At 26.2% G+C, this 17,711-nt stretch overlaps 1 protein-coding gene across 1 annotated transcript in view; it reads right to left on the bottom strand.

Moving 5' to 3' along the window:
- The window catches only part of LOC111637513 (sodium channel protein para-like), a 179,834-nt gene that overhangs the window by 144,139 nt on the left and 17,984 nt on the right, over window positions 1-17,711 (bottom strand). Inside the window, exons 2-5 of the mRNA XM_023383020.1 lie at window positions 13,158-13,324; window positions 9,341-9,432; window positions 7,260-7,457; window positions 1,849-1,909 (exon numbers count right to left, since the gene is read on the bottom strand). Of these exons, the coding sequence (XP_023238788.1) occupies window positions 1,849-1,909; window positions 7,260-7,457; window positions 9,341-9,432; window positions 13,158-13,324 (518 nt within the window). The remainder of the gene's footprint in view (window positions 1-1,848; window positions 1,910-7,259; window positions 7,458-9,340; window positions 9,433-13,157; window positions 13,325-17,711) is intronic.

Genomic DNA, 17,711 nt, shown 5'->3' with positions numbered 1-17,711 from the left:
GTTATTGCACATCATTTTAAATTAAGGAAAACAAACTTGTTCTTATGATCACAATATTTACTGTATTATTTATATTATAATTCTTCCTAACCTAAAAAGTTTAGTTAACTTACTCTTGAAAAACAAAGAAAATAATAGTATTAAGTTAATACAAATATATCTGGTTACAGCAATAATCTACACACAACAAAATTATTAAGAAATATTTATTTTAAAAAATTTCTGAAACAACATATCAAGTAATAGTATGTATTTTTTTTTATTTTAGACAAAACTGTTGATAAATGTAATGTCTGGAGAGTCTGTTTCTGTTATTCTTCCCAACTGTCTGATTCTAGATTTATCATCTGTAATTAAAACAAAATAACTGTTAAAATTTCTACTTCTAGCTATATTATTTTTTAAGATACTGAGCAACATTACTTACATTGAACTACCCTGATTATTTCAATCTATCTTGACACTCAATTTTGTTGTTGATAGTTTCTTCATTAAGAAGATAGGCCTACTTCATCATAAGTATCATAATTTTTTCCTCACTGAATGATCAAATTTGATTATGTAAATTATCTTCATTTTCAGAAACTCAGTAAAATTGAAATCCTTTATTAAAGTGAGAAACTTTTATGAAACTAGCACTGTATTTAAAAATAGCAACTGATTTCAAATATTAAAAACAAATACATAAACTTTTAAAGTGCATCTTTTAACCAGATTGGAATCTATATTCAATCCTGATGATGGGTACTAATGTAGATGAAAATATTTGTTCATTAAAAAATGTATCCTGGATTTTAAAGATTTATGTATTTATTTTTATTTTTTCACCCAGTTACATATATTTTATTAAAATTTCATTTATGATTAATGTCAGAAAAATGTGCTTATATTAAATTAAATATAATAATGAAATCAGTGAGTAATTTGACATACCATTAAGTTAAGTGTAAATTGCTGTAATTCAGTAAATCTTTATAGAATTTGATTTAATAATAAGCAATGATTATTATTAATATTATTATTATTATTTGTGACTGGATATATTCATCATAGTTGCAAAAAACTGTAACAATTGTTATTAAAAGATAAACTTGATACTTGATATTTATTTTGTATATCCTATTCTAACTCAGACAAATTATAAAATAATACTGCATTAAATATTAAAGCAAAAGTATTTTTATGGCATTTAGAATAATTATGTATTTAAAGTCTACCTCACAGAAATACTTAACAATGCATTATTATTTTATAATTAATATTATATATTATTCTAAATTGATAGTAAACTACACCAAAAATGTTTAACAAATGTTAAGTAAAAAACTCTAAAATCATTCAGATCTAACATTCTCAAAACATTTGCACAATATAGGCAAATTAAATATGAAATAAAACAAAAGCAAAAATGCAAAACCCCATTGCAATGTATTTTAATTTAAATTAAATATTATAACTCTCCCAAATATTAATGAGAAATATACCATACCTTAAAAGTTAATGAAAATATAATATTTTAACATTTTTAAAACTATATTGATTTAAAGGAGTTTAAAGTTAGTGTTTAAATCAACAAACAATAGAATAAAATATATTTACAAATTGGAACAAATCACATTTATTCACATTTATTGACAATTTAAATGGATAATTATATGTTAAATAAACTCTTCATAAAATTGATATGTTTAAATTTATTAATATTTAAAATTTTTAAATATTGATAAATTTGATAAATAAATATTGATAAATAAAAAGAAATATTATTATTTATTTTTAGTTATATTTTAGAACAAACTATAAATAATAATAAAAAATTTAAAAATAAAATATGGCAGTAATTATTACCTTGCCCCTGAAGAATTCCCACATAATCTAATACCATCTATATCATCTCTTTCCCAATTAGCTGTAAGCAATAATAAAAAATTTCATATCAGAAAATTGAAGAATCTTTCATATATTAGATAAACATAAATTTAATTTAATTATTCAATTTCTTAAATTGTAAATAGTTCTACAAAATATATAAAAGTTTCATTTTTCTTTCAGATGAAATGAGGATGAATTGAGGATCGAAAAAGTTCAATGTATACTTTTGACGTTTATTTGCTGGAAATTTTGAATTTAGGTGTGATTTGCAAAATGAGGATGAATTTTGCAGACATTGTAAATGAAGTTCTATAATTTAAATTTGAGGCTATAATTTTCATATTTGTACATTTCAGATGTATAACTTTCAAATAATTTGTTTTTGACAAATACTGTGTAAATAAATATTATGTTATCATAAGTGATAACATTCTAAAGCCCAATTTACACAAAGCATATGCAGCCACTATCTGTTATGTAAAACTGTCACTAGGAACTAAAATGCTTCACTCTACTTTGTCTAAACAATTATGCTTCCATATAGCAGCACACATTTGTGTATGCATGACCATGTTACAGAGAATCAGAAAAATTAAATTTTTATGCCTACAAAAGTAGGAAGGACTGATCAGTTTACAGAAATATTTAAAGTGATACAACTAAAGACACAATCAATGATGTATGCATTTTAAAATATGATGGTTGCATGATCAACAAACTATTTGATGTAAACTTATCAATCAACTAGTTTATATGAAAAATATGAAAGTCTGAAATTGTAAATGTACAAATTATTATGAAAAAAATTAACAGAGGCGTTCTTATGAATATTCAGACAATTAGTAAATTACTTTAAAAATAATAAAAATGTATAAATGAAAATGATCAGTGTGATTCAATTACATTAAATATTCTTTTTTTGTTTAAAGTTAAGATTAAAGTATCTCAGAGATGAATTTTCTTGGAAGTTTGATATTTTTTACAACTTCTCACCAGATATATAAGATTTTCTCAAATGCACATGCTTGCAAGCTCTGGTGGTTACTTTCAGACAGTGGACAGATATTCAGGCAGATGTTCAAATCTGCTTGAATATGCTTAGTATAAATGGTTAAGCCACCAACAACATGGATATATGCACAACATGATGTCAGTTGCCCAATTTACACTTTATGTAAATTGGGTTTAATAGTTATACCAATATATAATATATTAAATGAAAAAATATTGTTAGAATGGTACAGCAAAAGCATCTAACTTTCTCAGTATAATACTTAATGAAGTGCCAAAATTTGAAAGAAATTCATTGATGATGAAATAGCAAAACTGTATCTTTCCCATTCCCTTAAAAGTAAAAGTTTATAGATAAAAATTTTTGAAAAGAATAATGTTCCATGGAATGACTAATACATTTCTATTTATATAGTAGTTTTTATAATAAATTATTTTTTCAATTTTATTACAAATAAGTATAAATTTTTTATTGAAATACATTACATTCAGTCTATCTTCCTTAATGAAATTTAACTCAATTGCTACTTTCTCTTGATAATATTCAAGAAATTAGAACAAGTTTGTTAAAATTTTGTAAATTTCTAGTTCTGTATAAAGCAGATAGTACAAACCAGAATGATTAGTTAGCATGCTTCAAATTTATAAAAGAGTTATAACCGGATATTGAATCTGATAAGAAAGGTCTAAAAATACTTATTTTTGTTCTGTAATAAAATTATTAATGTTGTATAATAAAACTAATTTTTAGAATCTTTTTAAGACATTTCAAAATTCAAAAAATGACCATTCACTCATTGTTTTAAACCTTGAAAGAGCCTAAAATAACCATAGTTAAATATACCAGAGTAAAAATTGTGGATTTTATTTATCTATTGTGTTTTAAACATTAAACAAAAATTCTATCATCCAAAAATAGCGATTTATATTATTACAGTAAAACCTCTAAATCTTGAATTTGAAGAGACCAAAAATATGACCAGTTTGAGTTATGGAATATTCTACATAGAGACGTATACAAAAAATAAAAACATTTTTATTCAGACACAAAGTTTAAAGCAGTAGAATAAGAGATGTAATTCTGTGATATATTTAAGATCATGATATTTATTTCAATCATTATTATAAGACTATAATAATGATTTAAATAAATATCATGAAGATAGGTATAACACAAAATTACCTCTGTATGCTACACTGAATTTATCCAAAATCAAATTTCATATAATACATTATATCAAATTTCAATAATCATACTAGATTTGGTGAGTTTTCCACTAAACTGTTAATCTACTCATGAACAAAGGGTGCATTTCCTGGTAAGATGGCTTTAACACAGCTAGATAATAACAGTCCATTTCATTTCCAGAACTTAATAGGTTGATCAGTACCTGTTGTGTTTAGACTTAAGGAGGGCCAATGTTGCAATACAAAATTTTGTTTGACTTTAAGAGTAGAAAAATGTTATATTATAAAGAGTCTGATAATCCAGTTTGGCTTAAGAAGGGATTTGAGATTAGAAGTTTTACTGTATACAGTTATACTTATAGAAAAAAACTTAATTACAATTTGTACTTTCATTCTAAAACTAAATGTAACTCCACTATAATGTAAATAATTTTTACTCATTTTAATGGAGTAATATGGAGTAGTATTTTAATGGAGTAATAAATACAAAACATTAAAAAATGTTCAAGTATTTTTGAACTTAACAATTCGTCTTCAGAAACACAAAAAAATATTCCATTAAAGTCAAACAATTGCCAAACTATATTGGGCTGTATTACTACTACAAGGCCTGTTCAAAAAAAGACTGGACTTTTGTCATACAAAATCTGTTACTGTAATTACAATATTATACATGTTCATCCTTTCCAAAGGACTCCCTCCCCTGCTTACAACACACCATTTCCATCATTTTTGCTGCTGTTGGAATGTTCCCTGGAATTTGTTTTGTGAAATGATGTGTAGCTGTCTCTGCAAATTCTGTTGAATCTCATTTACACTTTAAAAATGACATCCTTTTAGATGTGGTTTTCAATTTTGAAAACAGGAAAATGTCTGAAGAGGTCAAGTCTGGAGAGTATGGAATGGTGAAGGATGGTCACATTGTTAGCAGCTGAAAATTGGCTAACATACAGACATGTGACATGGTACATTGTCATGACGCAACACCCAGCTCTTGTTTTGCCACAGCTCAGGCCTTTTATGACACACATCTTCCCTCAAATGCCTTAAAACTTCTATGTAAAACTCCTTCTTAACAGTTTGACCTTATGGCACAAATTCGTGATGGTCTACTCCTCAATAATAATAAAAACTCAACATTGACTTCAAGTTTAACCAACTTGTGTGCTTTTTTTTGTTGAGGCAACATTTGCCTAATCCATTGTGATGATTGCACCTTAATTTCTATATCATAATCATAAACCCAAGTTTCATATCCTGTTATGATGGTTTTCATGAAATTTTTGTTGATATTGGCACAATCAAGCAACTCCTTGCTGATCGTGACATGGTTCTCTTTCTGGTTGTTGATCAACAGATGTGACATGAGTTTTGCAGAGATGTGATGCATGCCAAGTTTTTCAGTCAAAATTTTGTGGTATAACCCAATGCTGATGCCAACTTTTTCAGCAACATCTTGCACAGTCAAACAATGATTTGCATGAATCATAGAACAAACAGCATCAATGTTTTTATCATTTGTTGACATCAAAAGTCATCATAATCTTGAATCTTCCTCAACTGATGTTCTGCCCAATTTAAAACACTTAAACTACTTGTGACACTACAAACAGTTAACACAGTCCTTCTCATAGGCCTGCTGAAGCAAAGGCTCCTTAAAGTCTTTCATCTTCACTTCACAGAATGGTGACTGCATGTATTCACTTCGACAGCTCTAGATTGCCAACTGATTATAGTATATGACTCACCAAGTGGTGTTGAGTTAATGAAGTTTGTTGCTAGGTGGCACCACTTGCTGGAGCTCAATTGGTTTGCATGCTATGACAAAAGTCCAGTCTTTTTTTTTAACAGACTTCATACTATTATTAATTAAATGCTAAGTAATTTGGCATTAGAAGTAGACATTAGGTATCATCTCTTCCTAAATTTAATAATTGTAATTAAATTAATATTTTAATAATTAATTTAGAGAGTTCTGGAAGAAAAGAATCAAGCCAAAGCAGGATTCAAACCCACAACTTCTGCACACTGTATAGTTGCTTTGCCAGTTATACTACCCGGACCTTCATCCAATTCTTGCTTCCAGAACTTATTAATTTAGATATAACCATATTCAGTTACTTACAGTGCCAGCTGGAGACAACTCACTATCTATGGCCTATAATTCCCGTTATGGCACCCAGCTGGCCATTGCATCTACCTCAGTATGCTATCTTATAATTGAGATGGGTTGATGATGATGATAATAAATAATAATAAGCTCAGAACCCAAATGGTTAGGAGTTGAAAGTTGAAATTTGGTACACAGTTAGGGTAAATCATGAGAATGTACACTAAGAAAGGATTTTTTGAAATTCCCCCCTCCCACTGGGGAGAGGGAGAAGGTGAAGGATTATCCTGAAGAATTCAGCTTCTACTGTACTATTTTAGATACGGATTTTTGTGTTTTTGCAAAATATCGAACATAGTTTTAAACACATCTAAAAATTCTCTAATTAGTCTCGGAAGAGGGGGGACCTAATTCTTGCACCCAGTGAAAATGGGTAAGATTGGCTATAATCTAGTAATCTTAATCTTCTCTATTGTTACTTTTGCCTGAGCAATGCTGGGCTCTTCTGCTAGTTTATATAGATACTTACGTACATACATACATCCAAACCTGATGGTTATATATTAAAGCCAAACAATTGCCAAATTATATTGGGTTATATTACTACTACTATTATTAATTAAATACAAAGTAACTTGGCACTAGAGGCAGGCATCATGTGCCATCTCTTCCTAAATTTATTAATTAAAATTAATATTTCAATAATTAATTTAGAAGGTTCTGTACAGTTTAATATATAATTATCAAGTTTGGATGTTTATATTTGAATGTTTCATTGCTATTAAAGGGCAAGCTTAATCACTGTAGCAACAATTTTACGCTTGAAAAAACTGCTCATATAAAAATCAAGCTTGCACTTCTATATCAATGGAACATTCTTTGTATTTCTAAGGATGAATTGTTAAGCTCTAAAATGCTTGAACATTTTTTTATGTTGTGCATTTATTACTCCATTAAAGCAATACATGCTTATGTACTTTAATTTCATTCTAATTTAGAATTTTTAAATTTAAACAATAAATTAATGCTAAGCTAACAATCAAAATATTTATTAAAAACAGATTAATAAAAATCTTACTTTCGTTACTTCTAAATATTTCTATTTCTTCTGCAGTTAAATTGGCAGGTGGATTTCTAATACATTTCTGGGTAAGAACACCCATGTATATTTGCAAACCCACTAAGGCAAAGATAGACAGTGAAAAACAAGTCAGAATAATTACATCCTTCAAGTTTCGTACAGATTCTATAACCGCTCCAACTATAGTTTTTAAACCTATAATAATAAATTTTAATATTAATTTCACGTATTAATTCTTCTTGTGGAATAAATTGATTATATCTTAAAATATAAATATAACAGTTCATTTATAACTGAAATCTATTAAGTAATTTCTAGATTTAATATTATATATATAAACAATAAAAAAATTTTATTTATAATATTATAACACATCAGAAAAGGGAATATATTTTTATATAATTTATATAATGCTTTTTCTTCTATGATATAATCTTATTTTAATTTATGTACTTTTAATTCATTATTCAGTCTCATTGTAATGTATCTTACAATAAGACTGTAATGGAGATGAAATAAAATCATTAGTAAATACAGGGTGTCCTCAATATACATTGTAGTTATGTTTCTAAAAAGCACAACTTATAACAAAGTGACACACATAAGATATTGATTTTTCATTGAACTAATGTAATATGCAGGATATATATTCCAAATCAACTAAGAAATTCAATTGTATAGAAGTGTATAGACATATTCCATTGTACAAATACAGAGGATACTGTGTAATTTATTGTAATTGCCAAATAACAGTTTAAAAAATGCACTGTAAAATTTTTAAAAAATTGAAATTGAAAGTAAAATTGACACTATGAAATTATTAATAAAATGTAAAAAAATTATTTATTATTATTATTATTATTTATAATTATTTTTTTACAAATCTAATAAATAAAAGAGAAATTTTGTAAATTGTTTGTTCGTGACATCATTCTATCTATGTAAAGTCTTTGTAGAAGTGTTTATGTTCAGACTAGCAATGTTGTCTTCTCTCTCAATGTTTTTGGGAAATTTATCTTTCCTTTTATTTATGTACTTTCTTATGAACTTGTTTCATCATACTTTAAAAATAAATTCATAAAAGCCCACAACAGTAACTTTGTGATAACTCTGAAGGACATACAACCACAAACTTCTTTCAAATGATCATAAAAGTTCATTTTTTTATGATCATTTGAAAGAAGTTTGTGGGTTTTCATGAATTATTTTAGTTTCTCATAAAAACAAAATAATAATATTTGTAGATCACTAGGCATAAATATTTTGTAACTATTTACTTAGAAAAAACTCTTATTCATATTATTTTCCATCTACATTCAAACTTTGTTTAAAATACAATTATTGTCTCTTGAAATATATTATTTGAATTTGTTTTGTTGCTAATTGCTCTACTAATAATTACTTTCTTCATCATTTGAGAGAAATATTTTAACCTATCTGAATATTTCTGTCAAATACAATGAAATGAGTCTACCCAAAGATATGTAAATAAAATGAAATTTATTTTACTAAGAAAAGATTGAAAGAAAAATGACAAAATTCCTAACACTGTGGCAGAAGCATTTATTTAATGCATATAGTCACTGACTACCCCATGTATCAATGTTTAACAAAACCACATATAATTTTCAAACATATTCAATGTTTTCTTAAGATAATTTGAGCATTACTGGGTATTTTAGCTAATATCAAGTAATAACAATAATAAACATTTTGAAGGAAATATACATATATATTCTTGTTCAAATTAAGTAAATATAAATATATTAATGTATATTGAGTTTACTATCCCAATATTGTATGCAAAATGACATATATCGAGAATCCCAGTATATGAAATATAAATATTGAACAGAGAGTAGATCATGAATGATTACGTGGTATCAGTCATATTTGATTGCTATAAACTGTATATCATAATGTAAATTTAAAAAAATACAAAATTTAAATCATAATTCTAAAATAAATTATATTGAAGATATTAATATGATGCTACTAATATATTTAAATATCATATGATTATTTTTAATATTTAACTATATGCAAAATCTCATTAAAGTGAAAAAAATCTAACTTACCTGGAATTATAGCTACAGTTTTTAAGGCCCTCAGCACCCGAAATGTTCGCAATGCGCTCAGATTCCCCAAATTCACCCCCATTGTTATATAGCTATTATAAAAAAATTAATTAAAATCAAAAATTTCATACATTAAAAATAAAAAATTAAGTTATAATATAAATATACTGTATAATTTTTAATTAATAAAAAAAGAAAAACATAAGAAATAATAAAATTTAAAAATTTGTTATCAACAGAACAATATGTATGATTTATTTTTTAAATAAAACATATCGTTTTCTATATTATACCATTTTCAATTTAAAAATAATTTTTATACATATCTTTCAAAATAAAAAATTAAAATTAGAATAAACAATTATCAATATTGTTCATTCTAATTTTATTCTAATTTTAATTATCAAATTTATAATTTGATAATTGTAAGATAATTAACTTTTTTACAAAAACTGAGAATACATTACACTAAGTTACAGACAAAATATGAAATATAAAACATAAATTTAATAGATTTTAAAACATTTCCAGATATTTGAATAATTTCTGTAGAAAATAAAAATAAAATAATTTTATGTCCTTTTTTTTATATTTCTATAATATTTGAGATTCAAACTTTGTGCAAACATACAAAACTCTGATAATCAGTAAACAATGAAGGAATTAAATTTCTAAATAACTGAATGAAATAAAACTAATGAATTTAATCTGAAAAAGAGAAAGAAAGAGAACTTTGCCAAGATTAACAATCACTTCAAAATCAACAAATTTATCTAAAATGTTGAAACTGAAATAATAAGAATAATTTCTGTAGTTATGTCTTAACTTTGCCTAGCATAACACTAGGTACTTGTATATATACCATGTAGGATACATTATAATGACATTACATAATAATAATCATCTCACCAAAGGAGGATATAATCCCCAAAGGAGGGAAACAAACTCCACACTCAAAGTAGTAAGTAACCTTGTTGGGATGTTGGGGGTTCTGTGCTCCATAATTTATAGAACTAAGCTAGAGGGCTATCCAAGCCAGATAGCCCTTTAATAAGAGGCCAAACCAAATATGTCTGAAATCCAATAACCATAGTGCAAATATGCAAAACAAATTTTATATTGGATTGGTCATTGTCTCTAACACTTAACATGACCAGATTGGTCATGTTAAGTGTAAGTTTAACACTTAACATGACCAAATTGGTCATGTTAAGTGTTAGAGTAATGGGTACAGGACTTAGGACCTTAAACTGAGCAACAAGGATGAAGACTGCAAAACTACTGAAAGGGCCAACAAAATATACTAACTAAATATAAACTACTAAAAGGGCCAATCAAAAATACATAATTGCTAAGAATAGGAAAATTATGGTTTATTATTACAAATCAAACCATTCCAAACATGGATAGCTGAATGTACCAAAATTTGGAAAGAAATTCACCCAGATTTAGGTATCTGAGAATAAGATTTGAAGATCAATGAAGATTTATAGAAAGAATTAATGTTTTATTAAATTAGAGTTAAACAAAATACAATATCTATTGATCAAGATCACAAAGAAGTATTCAAAGCAAATTCAGAACAAATGATGACAAATACCCAAGCAGAAGAAACTGAAATAACAGGTGAAGATGAAGAATAAAATATAAAAGCATAGACAGAACAAGATACCAAATACTGCTCCATTACTAATGGTTTTATCTGAAGATTACCAATTGACTGAAAGATAGGAAGAACTGAAAGAGAAAATCATTACACATATGAATAAAGGACAAGATCAGAAAAGATTATCCCCATTGAAACTTGTAGTAAAAAAAGGATTTGACACAGGTCCTTAATGACTTGATCACAGCTGTTTGAAAAATTATGACACATCATTTCATGATGTGAATCAGTTCAGATGTCATGCTGTAGTAGAAATAACTATATAATTGGGATATGAAATAAATAAATCTGTAAAAAAAAACAATATAATAGTCCATTAAAGGAAAATCAAGGAAAGTCAGATGCTAGCTGAAAGACATGAAAGATAAGAAGTTAAAAATGAACAAATTCAAGAAAGACATAATAAAAAGATGCATCTTGATAACAGAAAAATCAAACAAACTCTGGAGATAGCCTAACAGAAAATTGTAGCAGTTTCAGGTAAGATTACTAGATATGAAGCAAGGATTGTACAGTTTAGACAAAATCATCTTTTCATGAAAAACCAAAAATGCTTTTATGAAAACATTAATGGAGGAATAAATAGAAATATAAGAGAATCAAATAAAGAAGACATTGTACAGTTCTGGAAAAATGTATGAGACAATCCAAAAGATTACAATAGCACACTGAATAAAGAATGTAAAAAATAATCTGAAAGGAAATAAAATGAAGGGTTTAGTAATAATAAATGAATCAGTAGAAAAATAGGTAAGAAAGATATAAAGTATTGGACAGCACCAGAAATAGATGAATTACGTGGGTTCTGAATCAAACCATTGACTAGTTTGCACAAAATAATTGACAAATAATTGAATGAAATCTTCACAGCAAACAAGTAAAGAAATAGATGACAACTGGAAAAACATACGCCTCATTCTGAAAGATCTTAAAAAGGACACACTTCCAAGCAACTATCATCTAATCACATGTTTACCAACCATCTTTAAGCTCTCAACAGGAATACTTTCAGATACTATACAAGATTATCTAAAACAAAATACCTTGCTACTGTTTGAAAAGAAAGGAAACAGATGAAGAAATAAAGAGACAAAGAATCAACTACTCATAGACAAGATAATACTCAAAAAAATTTACATATAGCCTGGATAAATTACAGGAAAGCCTTTGATTCAATGCCACATAAGTGAATACATCAATGCTTGGAAATGACTGGAATTAGTCACAGCATCAGAGAATTGGTCAAAAATACAATGCAAATTTTGAAAACACAACTGACATTGAAGAAGTAAGCCAAAATCAACATAAGCAGAGAAATATTTCAAGGGCTTTTACCTTTCTTGTTTATAATAACAATGATTCCACTATCAATAATTTTTATGAAAACTGAGCAAGGCTACCAGACTTTGTGAGCTTCAACAAAGTTGTCCCATCTTTTATACATAGATGATTTGAAACTTTTTGGAAAATCAAGTCTCTACTGTCAGGATCTTTAGTAACAACATTGCAATGGACTTTCTAAAAATCAATTTATAAGATGTGATACTCAGACTTCTTATAAACAGTCTTGTTAACTTCTACCATGAAAAAGAGTATTCCAAGCAATCATCCAAATTTCTAAGTTACCTTACAACATCAGCTGCTACTTCTGAATAAAATCAAGCAATTAATGATATTCTCTAATGTCAATTTTCACAACAGATTAGTGGAATTTTTAACTCAAATAAGCTGTATTCCTTATTTAGAGATCCTTCAGTTTCAGTATCAGTTAAAATTTATGAGGAAAAAAATTCAAGAAAAGATAAAATTTTTCATAAGGTAGTTATAAAAGTCACTGTTATCAATAAGTATGTTTCACCTTTTGTAACATTTGCAGAAAATCTATAATTTAGGTTAATAAAAGTTTTTGTTTTATATAACAATGTCCAAAATCTGATTTACAATAGACTCAAATTAAAATAAATAATTCAATAATACTTTAAGAATAAAAATATACTACTTTCATATGAATAAATTATAAATTTTTATAATCAACAGATTTAAAATGAAAATAAACTGAAACTTAACGTTATAAAATAAGTGACATACGAAATAAAAGACTTATTTTTACTCATAAAAACAGTTAAAATAGTTTTCATTCAGTTTACTTACGCTAGGGAGATAACTATGAAATCCAGCCAATTCCATGGATCTCGGAGATATGTGAATGACTCAAGGATGAAACCTCTGGCTAACATTTTAACGACGGACTCAAAAGTATATATTGCAGTGAAAATTACTCTGTAAATAAAAAAAATTAATTTAATTATAAAATGCATAATTAATAAAATATCAGAAAATAATAACTTTAAATAAATTTGAATATAACAAAGACAATGAGTATTTTTGATGACAATAAAAATATTTAAATTTATAATATAAGTAAACAGACAGCATAAATAAATTCATTTATATATTATTTATTAAGTAATCACATATTTTAATAATGGAACAATCTAAAATTTAAAAATTCTAAATTAAAATAACTAGCCAAATAATTAAAAATGGAAAAATTGCATCTGTTACTTCAGTTTTAAATTATAATAATAGCCTTTTGAAAATCAGCTCAATACTTCAATAATCAATTTGACATAATAACCACTAAAACATTTACAGTATTCAACTTATACCTTTCTATGTTATTTCTTAGTAATCTCTGATAAGGATTTAATATAAATTTTAACAGTTCAATATTCAATAATTTAAAATATACTAAAACCGATATGAATTTCAAAATATTAGTAACAAATAAGTATATTAATGCTGAAACTTGTTGGACTATGTAAGTTTCATAAATTAATTTCTAATTTATGAAACTTATTTCATAATTTATTTGTTGCAAATTATAAATTTCATACATTAGTTATGTAATTTTTCAGTTTTCAAAATGTTCTTTTTCCATGTTTGAAATGCTAGAATTTTTTCAAGCAGTTTACTAAAAATTTTTAATTTTAATTTTTCATTATTGAATATTTCCACGTAATAATACTGAAAATTGTGTATTTTTTATGCTGCTACCACATAAATATTTTAAATTTATTGCCAACTATTATAATAGACTTGACTCAGCTGGAAGAGTATGGAGCTGATTTTCCATGAGTTTATGACTTGAATCTGCCAACTGCTGATTTTATATCTTTGATAAATTGTATAAATATTTAACAATTTAAATAAATAATCTACATGAGAGTAATAGTTTCCCAATTTTTTTGAAATTCTAGACTTCTTACATACCATCATTAAAAATTTGAAATTATAAAAATTTTGCTTAGACTGTAACCATAAAAACTTTAAATATTTCTGAAGAGACGAGGTAAAAATTAACTCTAAATGTTTTAGTATAGTAAATAGTAAACTGGCTTCATTAAAAGAATTAAATTATTCAATCATTATTCATTGATTCATATGAATCTATTTTTGTATATTCTTAAAATGTATTAAAAATTAATTGAAAAAAATGAAATCATATTTACATATTACTGTTTATATTAAATAGAAAAATACATCAAAGATAAAAATTCTTTTGAAAATTTAATAGATTATGGAAAATAGAAAAATTTATAATGAAATAAAAAATAAGTATAAATATAACAAGACCAAAAATTTGATTAAAAATATTCAGACAATGCAAAACAAATATATTGAGAAAGTGTTTCAATGAAACTTTAAGCTCATAAATATATACTAGAAACAAATGGAAATATTTAGGCATAGACTAGAAGTAAAAATTTGATACCTAATGCAAAAGCTAAAATACAAAAAAAAAAAAAAAAAAAAACAAAAGTTAACAATGATAAAATAATTCAAAATTGATAAATTATAAAACAGTAGTCATCAACCTTTCTGACCTCATAGACTAATAAACTCACAATTTTGAATCCCATAAACCATTGTCATGAACTTTTTTAAACAATAGAATAATGATCATAAAAGTTCCATTTTATTTTATTTTACTGTATTAATATGAAATTAACTTGTTTAATTATAAAAAATTAGTGTGAAGTTTGCTGCTGCTTGTTTGAAATAAGTTTATGGATTGTTGGCTCTTTTCCATGAAGAGGAACAATTTCACTCACATTATTTATTGTTGATTATTTATTGATTTATTGAAATTATTATTTATTAATAAGTCATTTTGTGTTTGGGTCAAGATTCAAATAATAAACTTCAATGAGTGAGAAAAAGCAACCAAGCATTTTGCATTTCTTTTGTAATACTTCGCATAAACTTAGAGTTGATCAATGTCCAAATTTCTCCATGAACCACCAAAATGTTCTCGTAAGGTCCATGGACCACCAGTTGGTGACTGCTGTTATAAAGCAATATAATAAAAAACCATTCAGAAATCTTAGCAAAAAGATACTCCAACAAATAGTTGCTTTTGTAACATTAAAACTAATGAGACAACTAAACGATCACCTAAATAATTAGGCTATAATTCTGCTAATTTAATGATCAATACTAAGTAATTTGCTACTAGAGGTAGACGTTAGGCACCATCTCTTTTAACTAAATTAATAATTATAATAAGTTATAACTTGATTATTTAGGCAATCGTTTGGTTATGTTTCTATATATATATCGGGTTTCACAATGTTTGATATAACTATTGAAACATCTTAGAAACTATCCTAACAAAGAACTGAGCAAAACAAGCAACCTGCTCATATATAAACATATCAGTATTCAGATACTCATGAAACCTTTAAAAACAACAAAAACAATTTAGTTAAGAACATTTTCAGTCTTTAAAAATTACCAAAAACATTCATAATTAAATTGTTTTTGTTGCTTTTAAAGCACAAGTTAGCAAAAATTATTCCAGAGTAAATATTGTTTAAATTTTCATGTACTTTTCCCAATGGTATCATCTTTGATCATACATTCTATTAGACTTTGTGAGAAACTCCCCATAGATCCAATAATCCAGGATCTGTGACACACACATTCACCAACTTTTGGGCATGTATAGATCCTTTGCACCTTGTTTAGCCATAATTAGTGCAATCCTTCCAACTTTAGTGATTTCCAAGTTATAGAACCAATTCATTAATTTGTAACACCTGTATATACTGTGAGAATGTGACAATGGAAATAATTAAATTGTGATAATTATTAATTTTGAGTTTTCTGATTAAATTACATTTTTTAATCAGATAGTTTTTGCTTTCCGTGTCCCTTAATACAAAAACAGTTTCATTAAAAACTATACTATAACAGACTAACAGATTAAAATTAAAACACACAATGCTTTATGTCTGCTCCATATTTACTATAGAGATATATTTGTATTTACTATATATTTTAGAAACATTTTATGTACTAATAAACACTTTTATTTTGCTATCAGTCATTTTGTTTCAATAAATTTTTATTGTATTCCTAAAATAGATTGTTATCATCATTTCCAAATAAAATACCATAGTAAAACTAATAATCAAAATGATATACTATATTTTTTTTAATAATTACATTATGAAATAATTTTTAATGAAATGAATATCAATTTTACTTTAAATAGATCAAGCAAAATAATTTTCTACTACGAAAGAAAAGCAATTTGATAAATTAAGAAGTTATAAATGTAGCATTGTAACCATTATAATATAATATTGCTTATTTTTCTTTTCATGTTTAAAATCTAAAACATTCAAATATTGAATAACATTTAAAAAATGTACTTTTTTTAATTTTGTAAGCCTAAAATTATGCAAGAAATTTATAATTATTCAAAAATAAATATATAAGCATATTATGTAGTTTACAACACCCCTTTTATAAAAATGTCTGAAAATTTTTACATTCAAAATATTCTGTAATCATGTAATTAAAGCTCATACAATTCATTAAGAAACTTAAACTATCCAACGACAGACAGAGTGACACACCAGCTGGAATATTACTGATTATTTCATATTATATCACATCAAATAATAATGTCTCCTTAAAATCTGGACAATGCTACAGCATTCCCCATAGACAATTCATGCCATCCACACCCAGGTGACACAAGTAATATGCAAGGGCTATCTGCCTGTGGACAAGGCATGCTAACGAAGCAAATTGACCTACAAATTGCAACCATCAACATTGGCACAATGTCTGGACGAAGCCAAGAACTAGGCAAAATGCTGCAGGCCCACCACATTGATATCACCTGCATCCAAGAAACAAAACAGAGAGGAGTGAAGGCCAGAGAGATCGGTGAAGGGTACAAACTTTACTACAATGGTGAAAACAGTATTCAGAATGGCATTGGAATACTGATGGGACAGGATGTCCTGCAGCCAAAAAAAGACAAATTTTTGGAAAAAAATGGATGCTTACTTATAATCCATCAACCCTGAAGAACAATTGATATAGGAGGTGACCTCAATGGTCATGCTGGATCATAAGAGATGGATACAACCAGCACCACAGAGAAAATGGGTTTGACATTCATGATGATGGATATGTATACATATTATATGTATTGTATTAATATTTACAGTAGTTAATTATAGTGTAAATTTAATGTGATAACATTAGCAATCATATCAAATTTTTATCAATGTATTGAATAGATTCAATTTACAAAAATTATACTTTATTTAAAACATAATGTGACTTTTCTTACATATTTAAAATTTTGGTTATATATTTTACTTAAAATAACAAATATATATT

The sequence above is a fragment of the Centruroides sculpturatus genome, unplaced genomic scaffold (genome assembly GCF_000671375.1).
Source record: "Centruroides sculpturatus isolate CEXI.00-Female unplaced genomic scaffold, Cexi_2.0 scaffold824, whole genome shotgun sequence".
Lineage (NCBI taxonomy): Eukaryota > Metazoa > Arthropoda > Arachnida > Scorpiones > Buthidae > Centruroides > Centruroides sculpturatus.
This window is presented reverse-complemented; position numbering and strand designations above follow the sequence as displayed.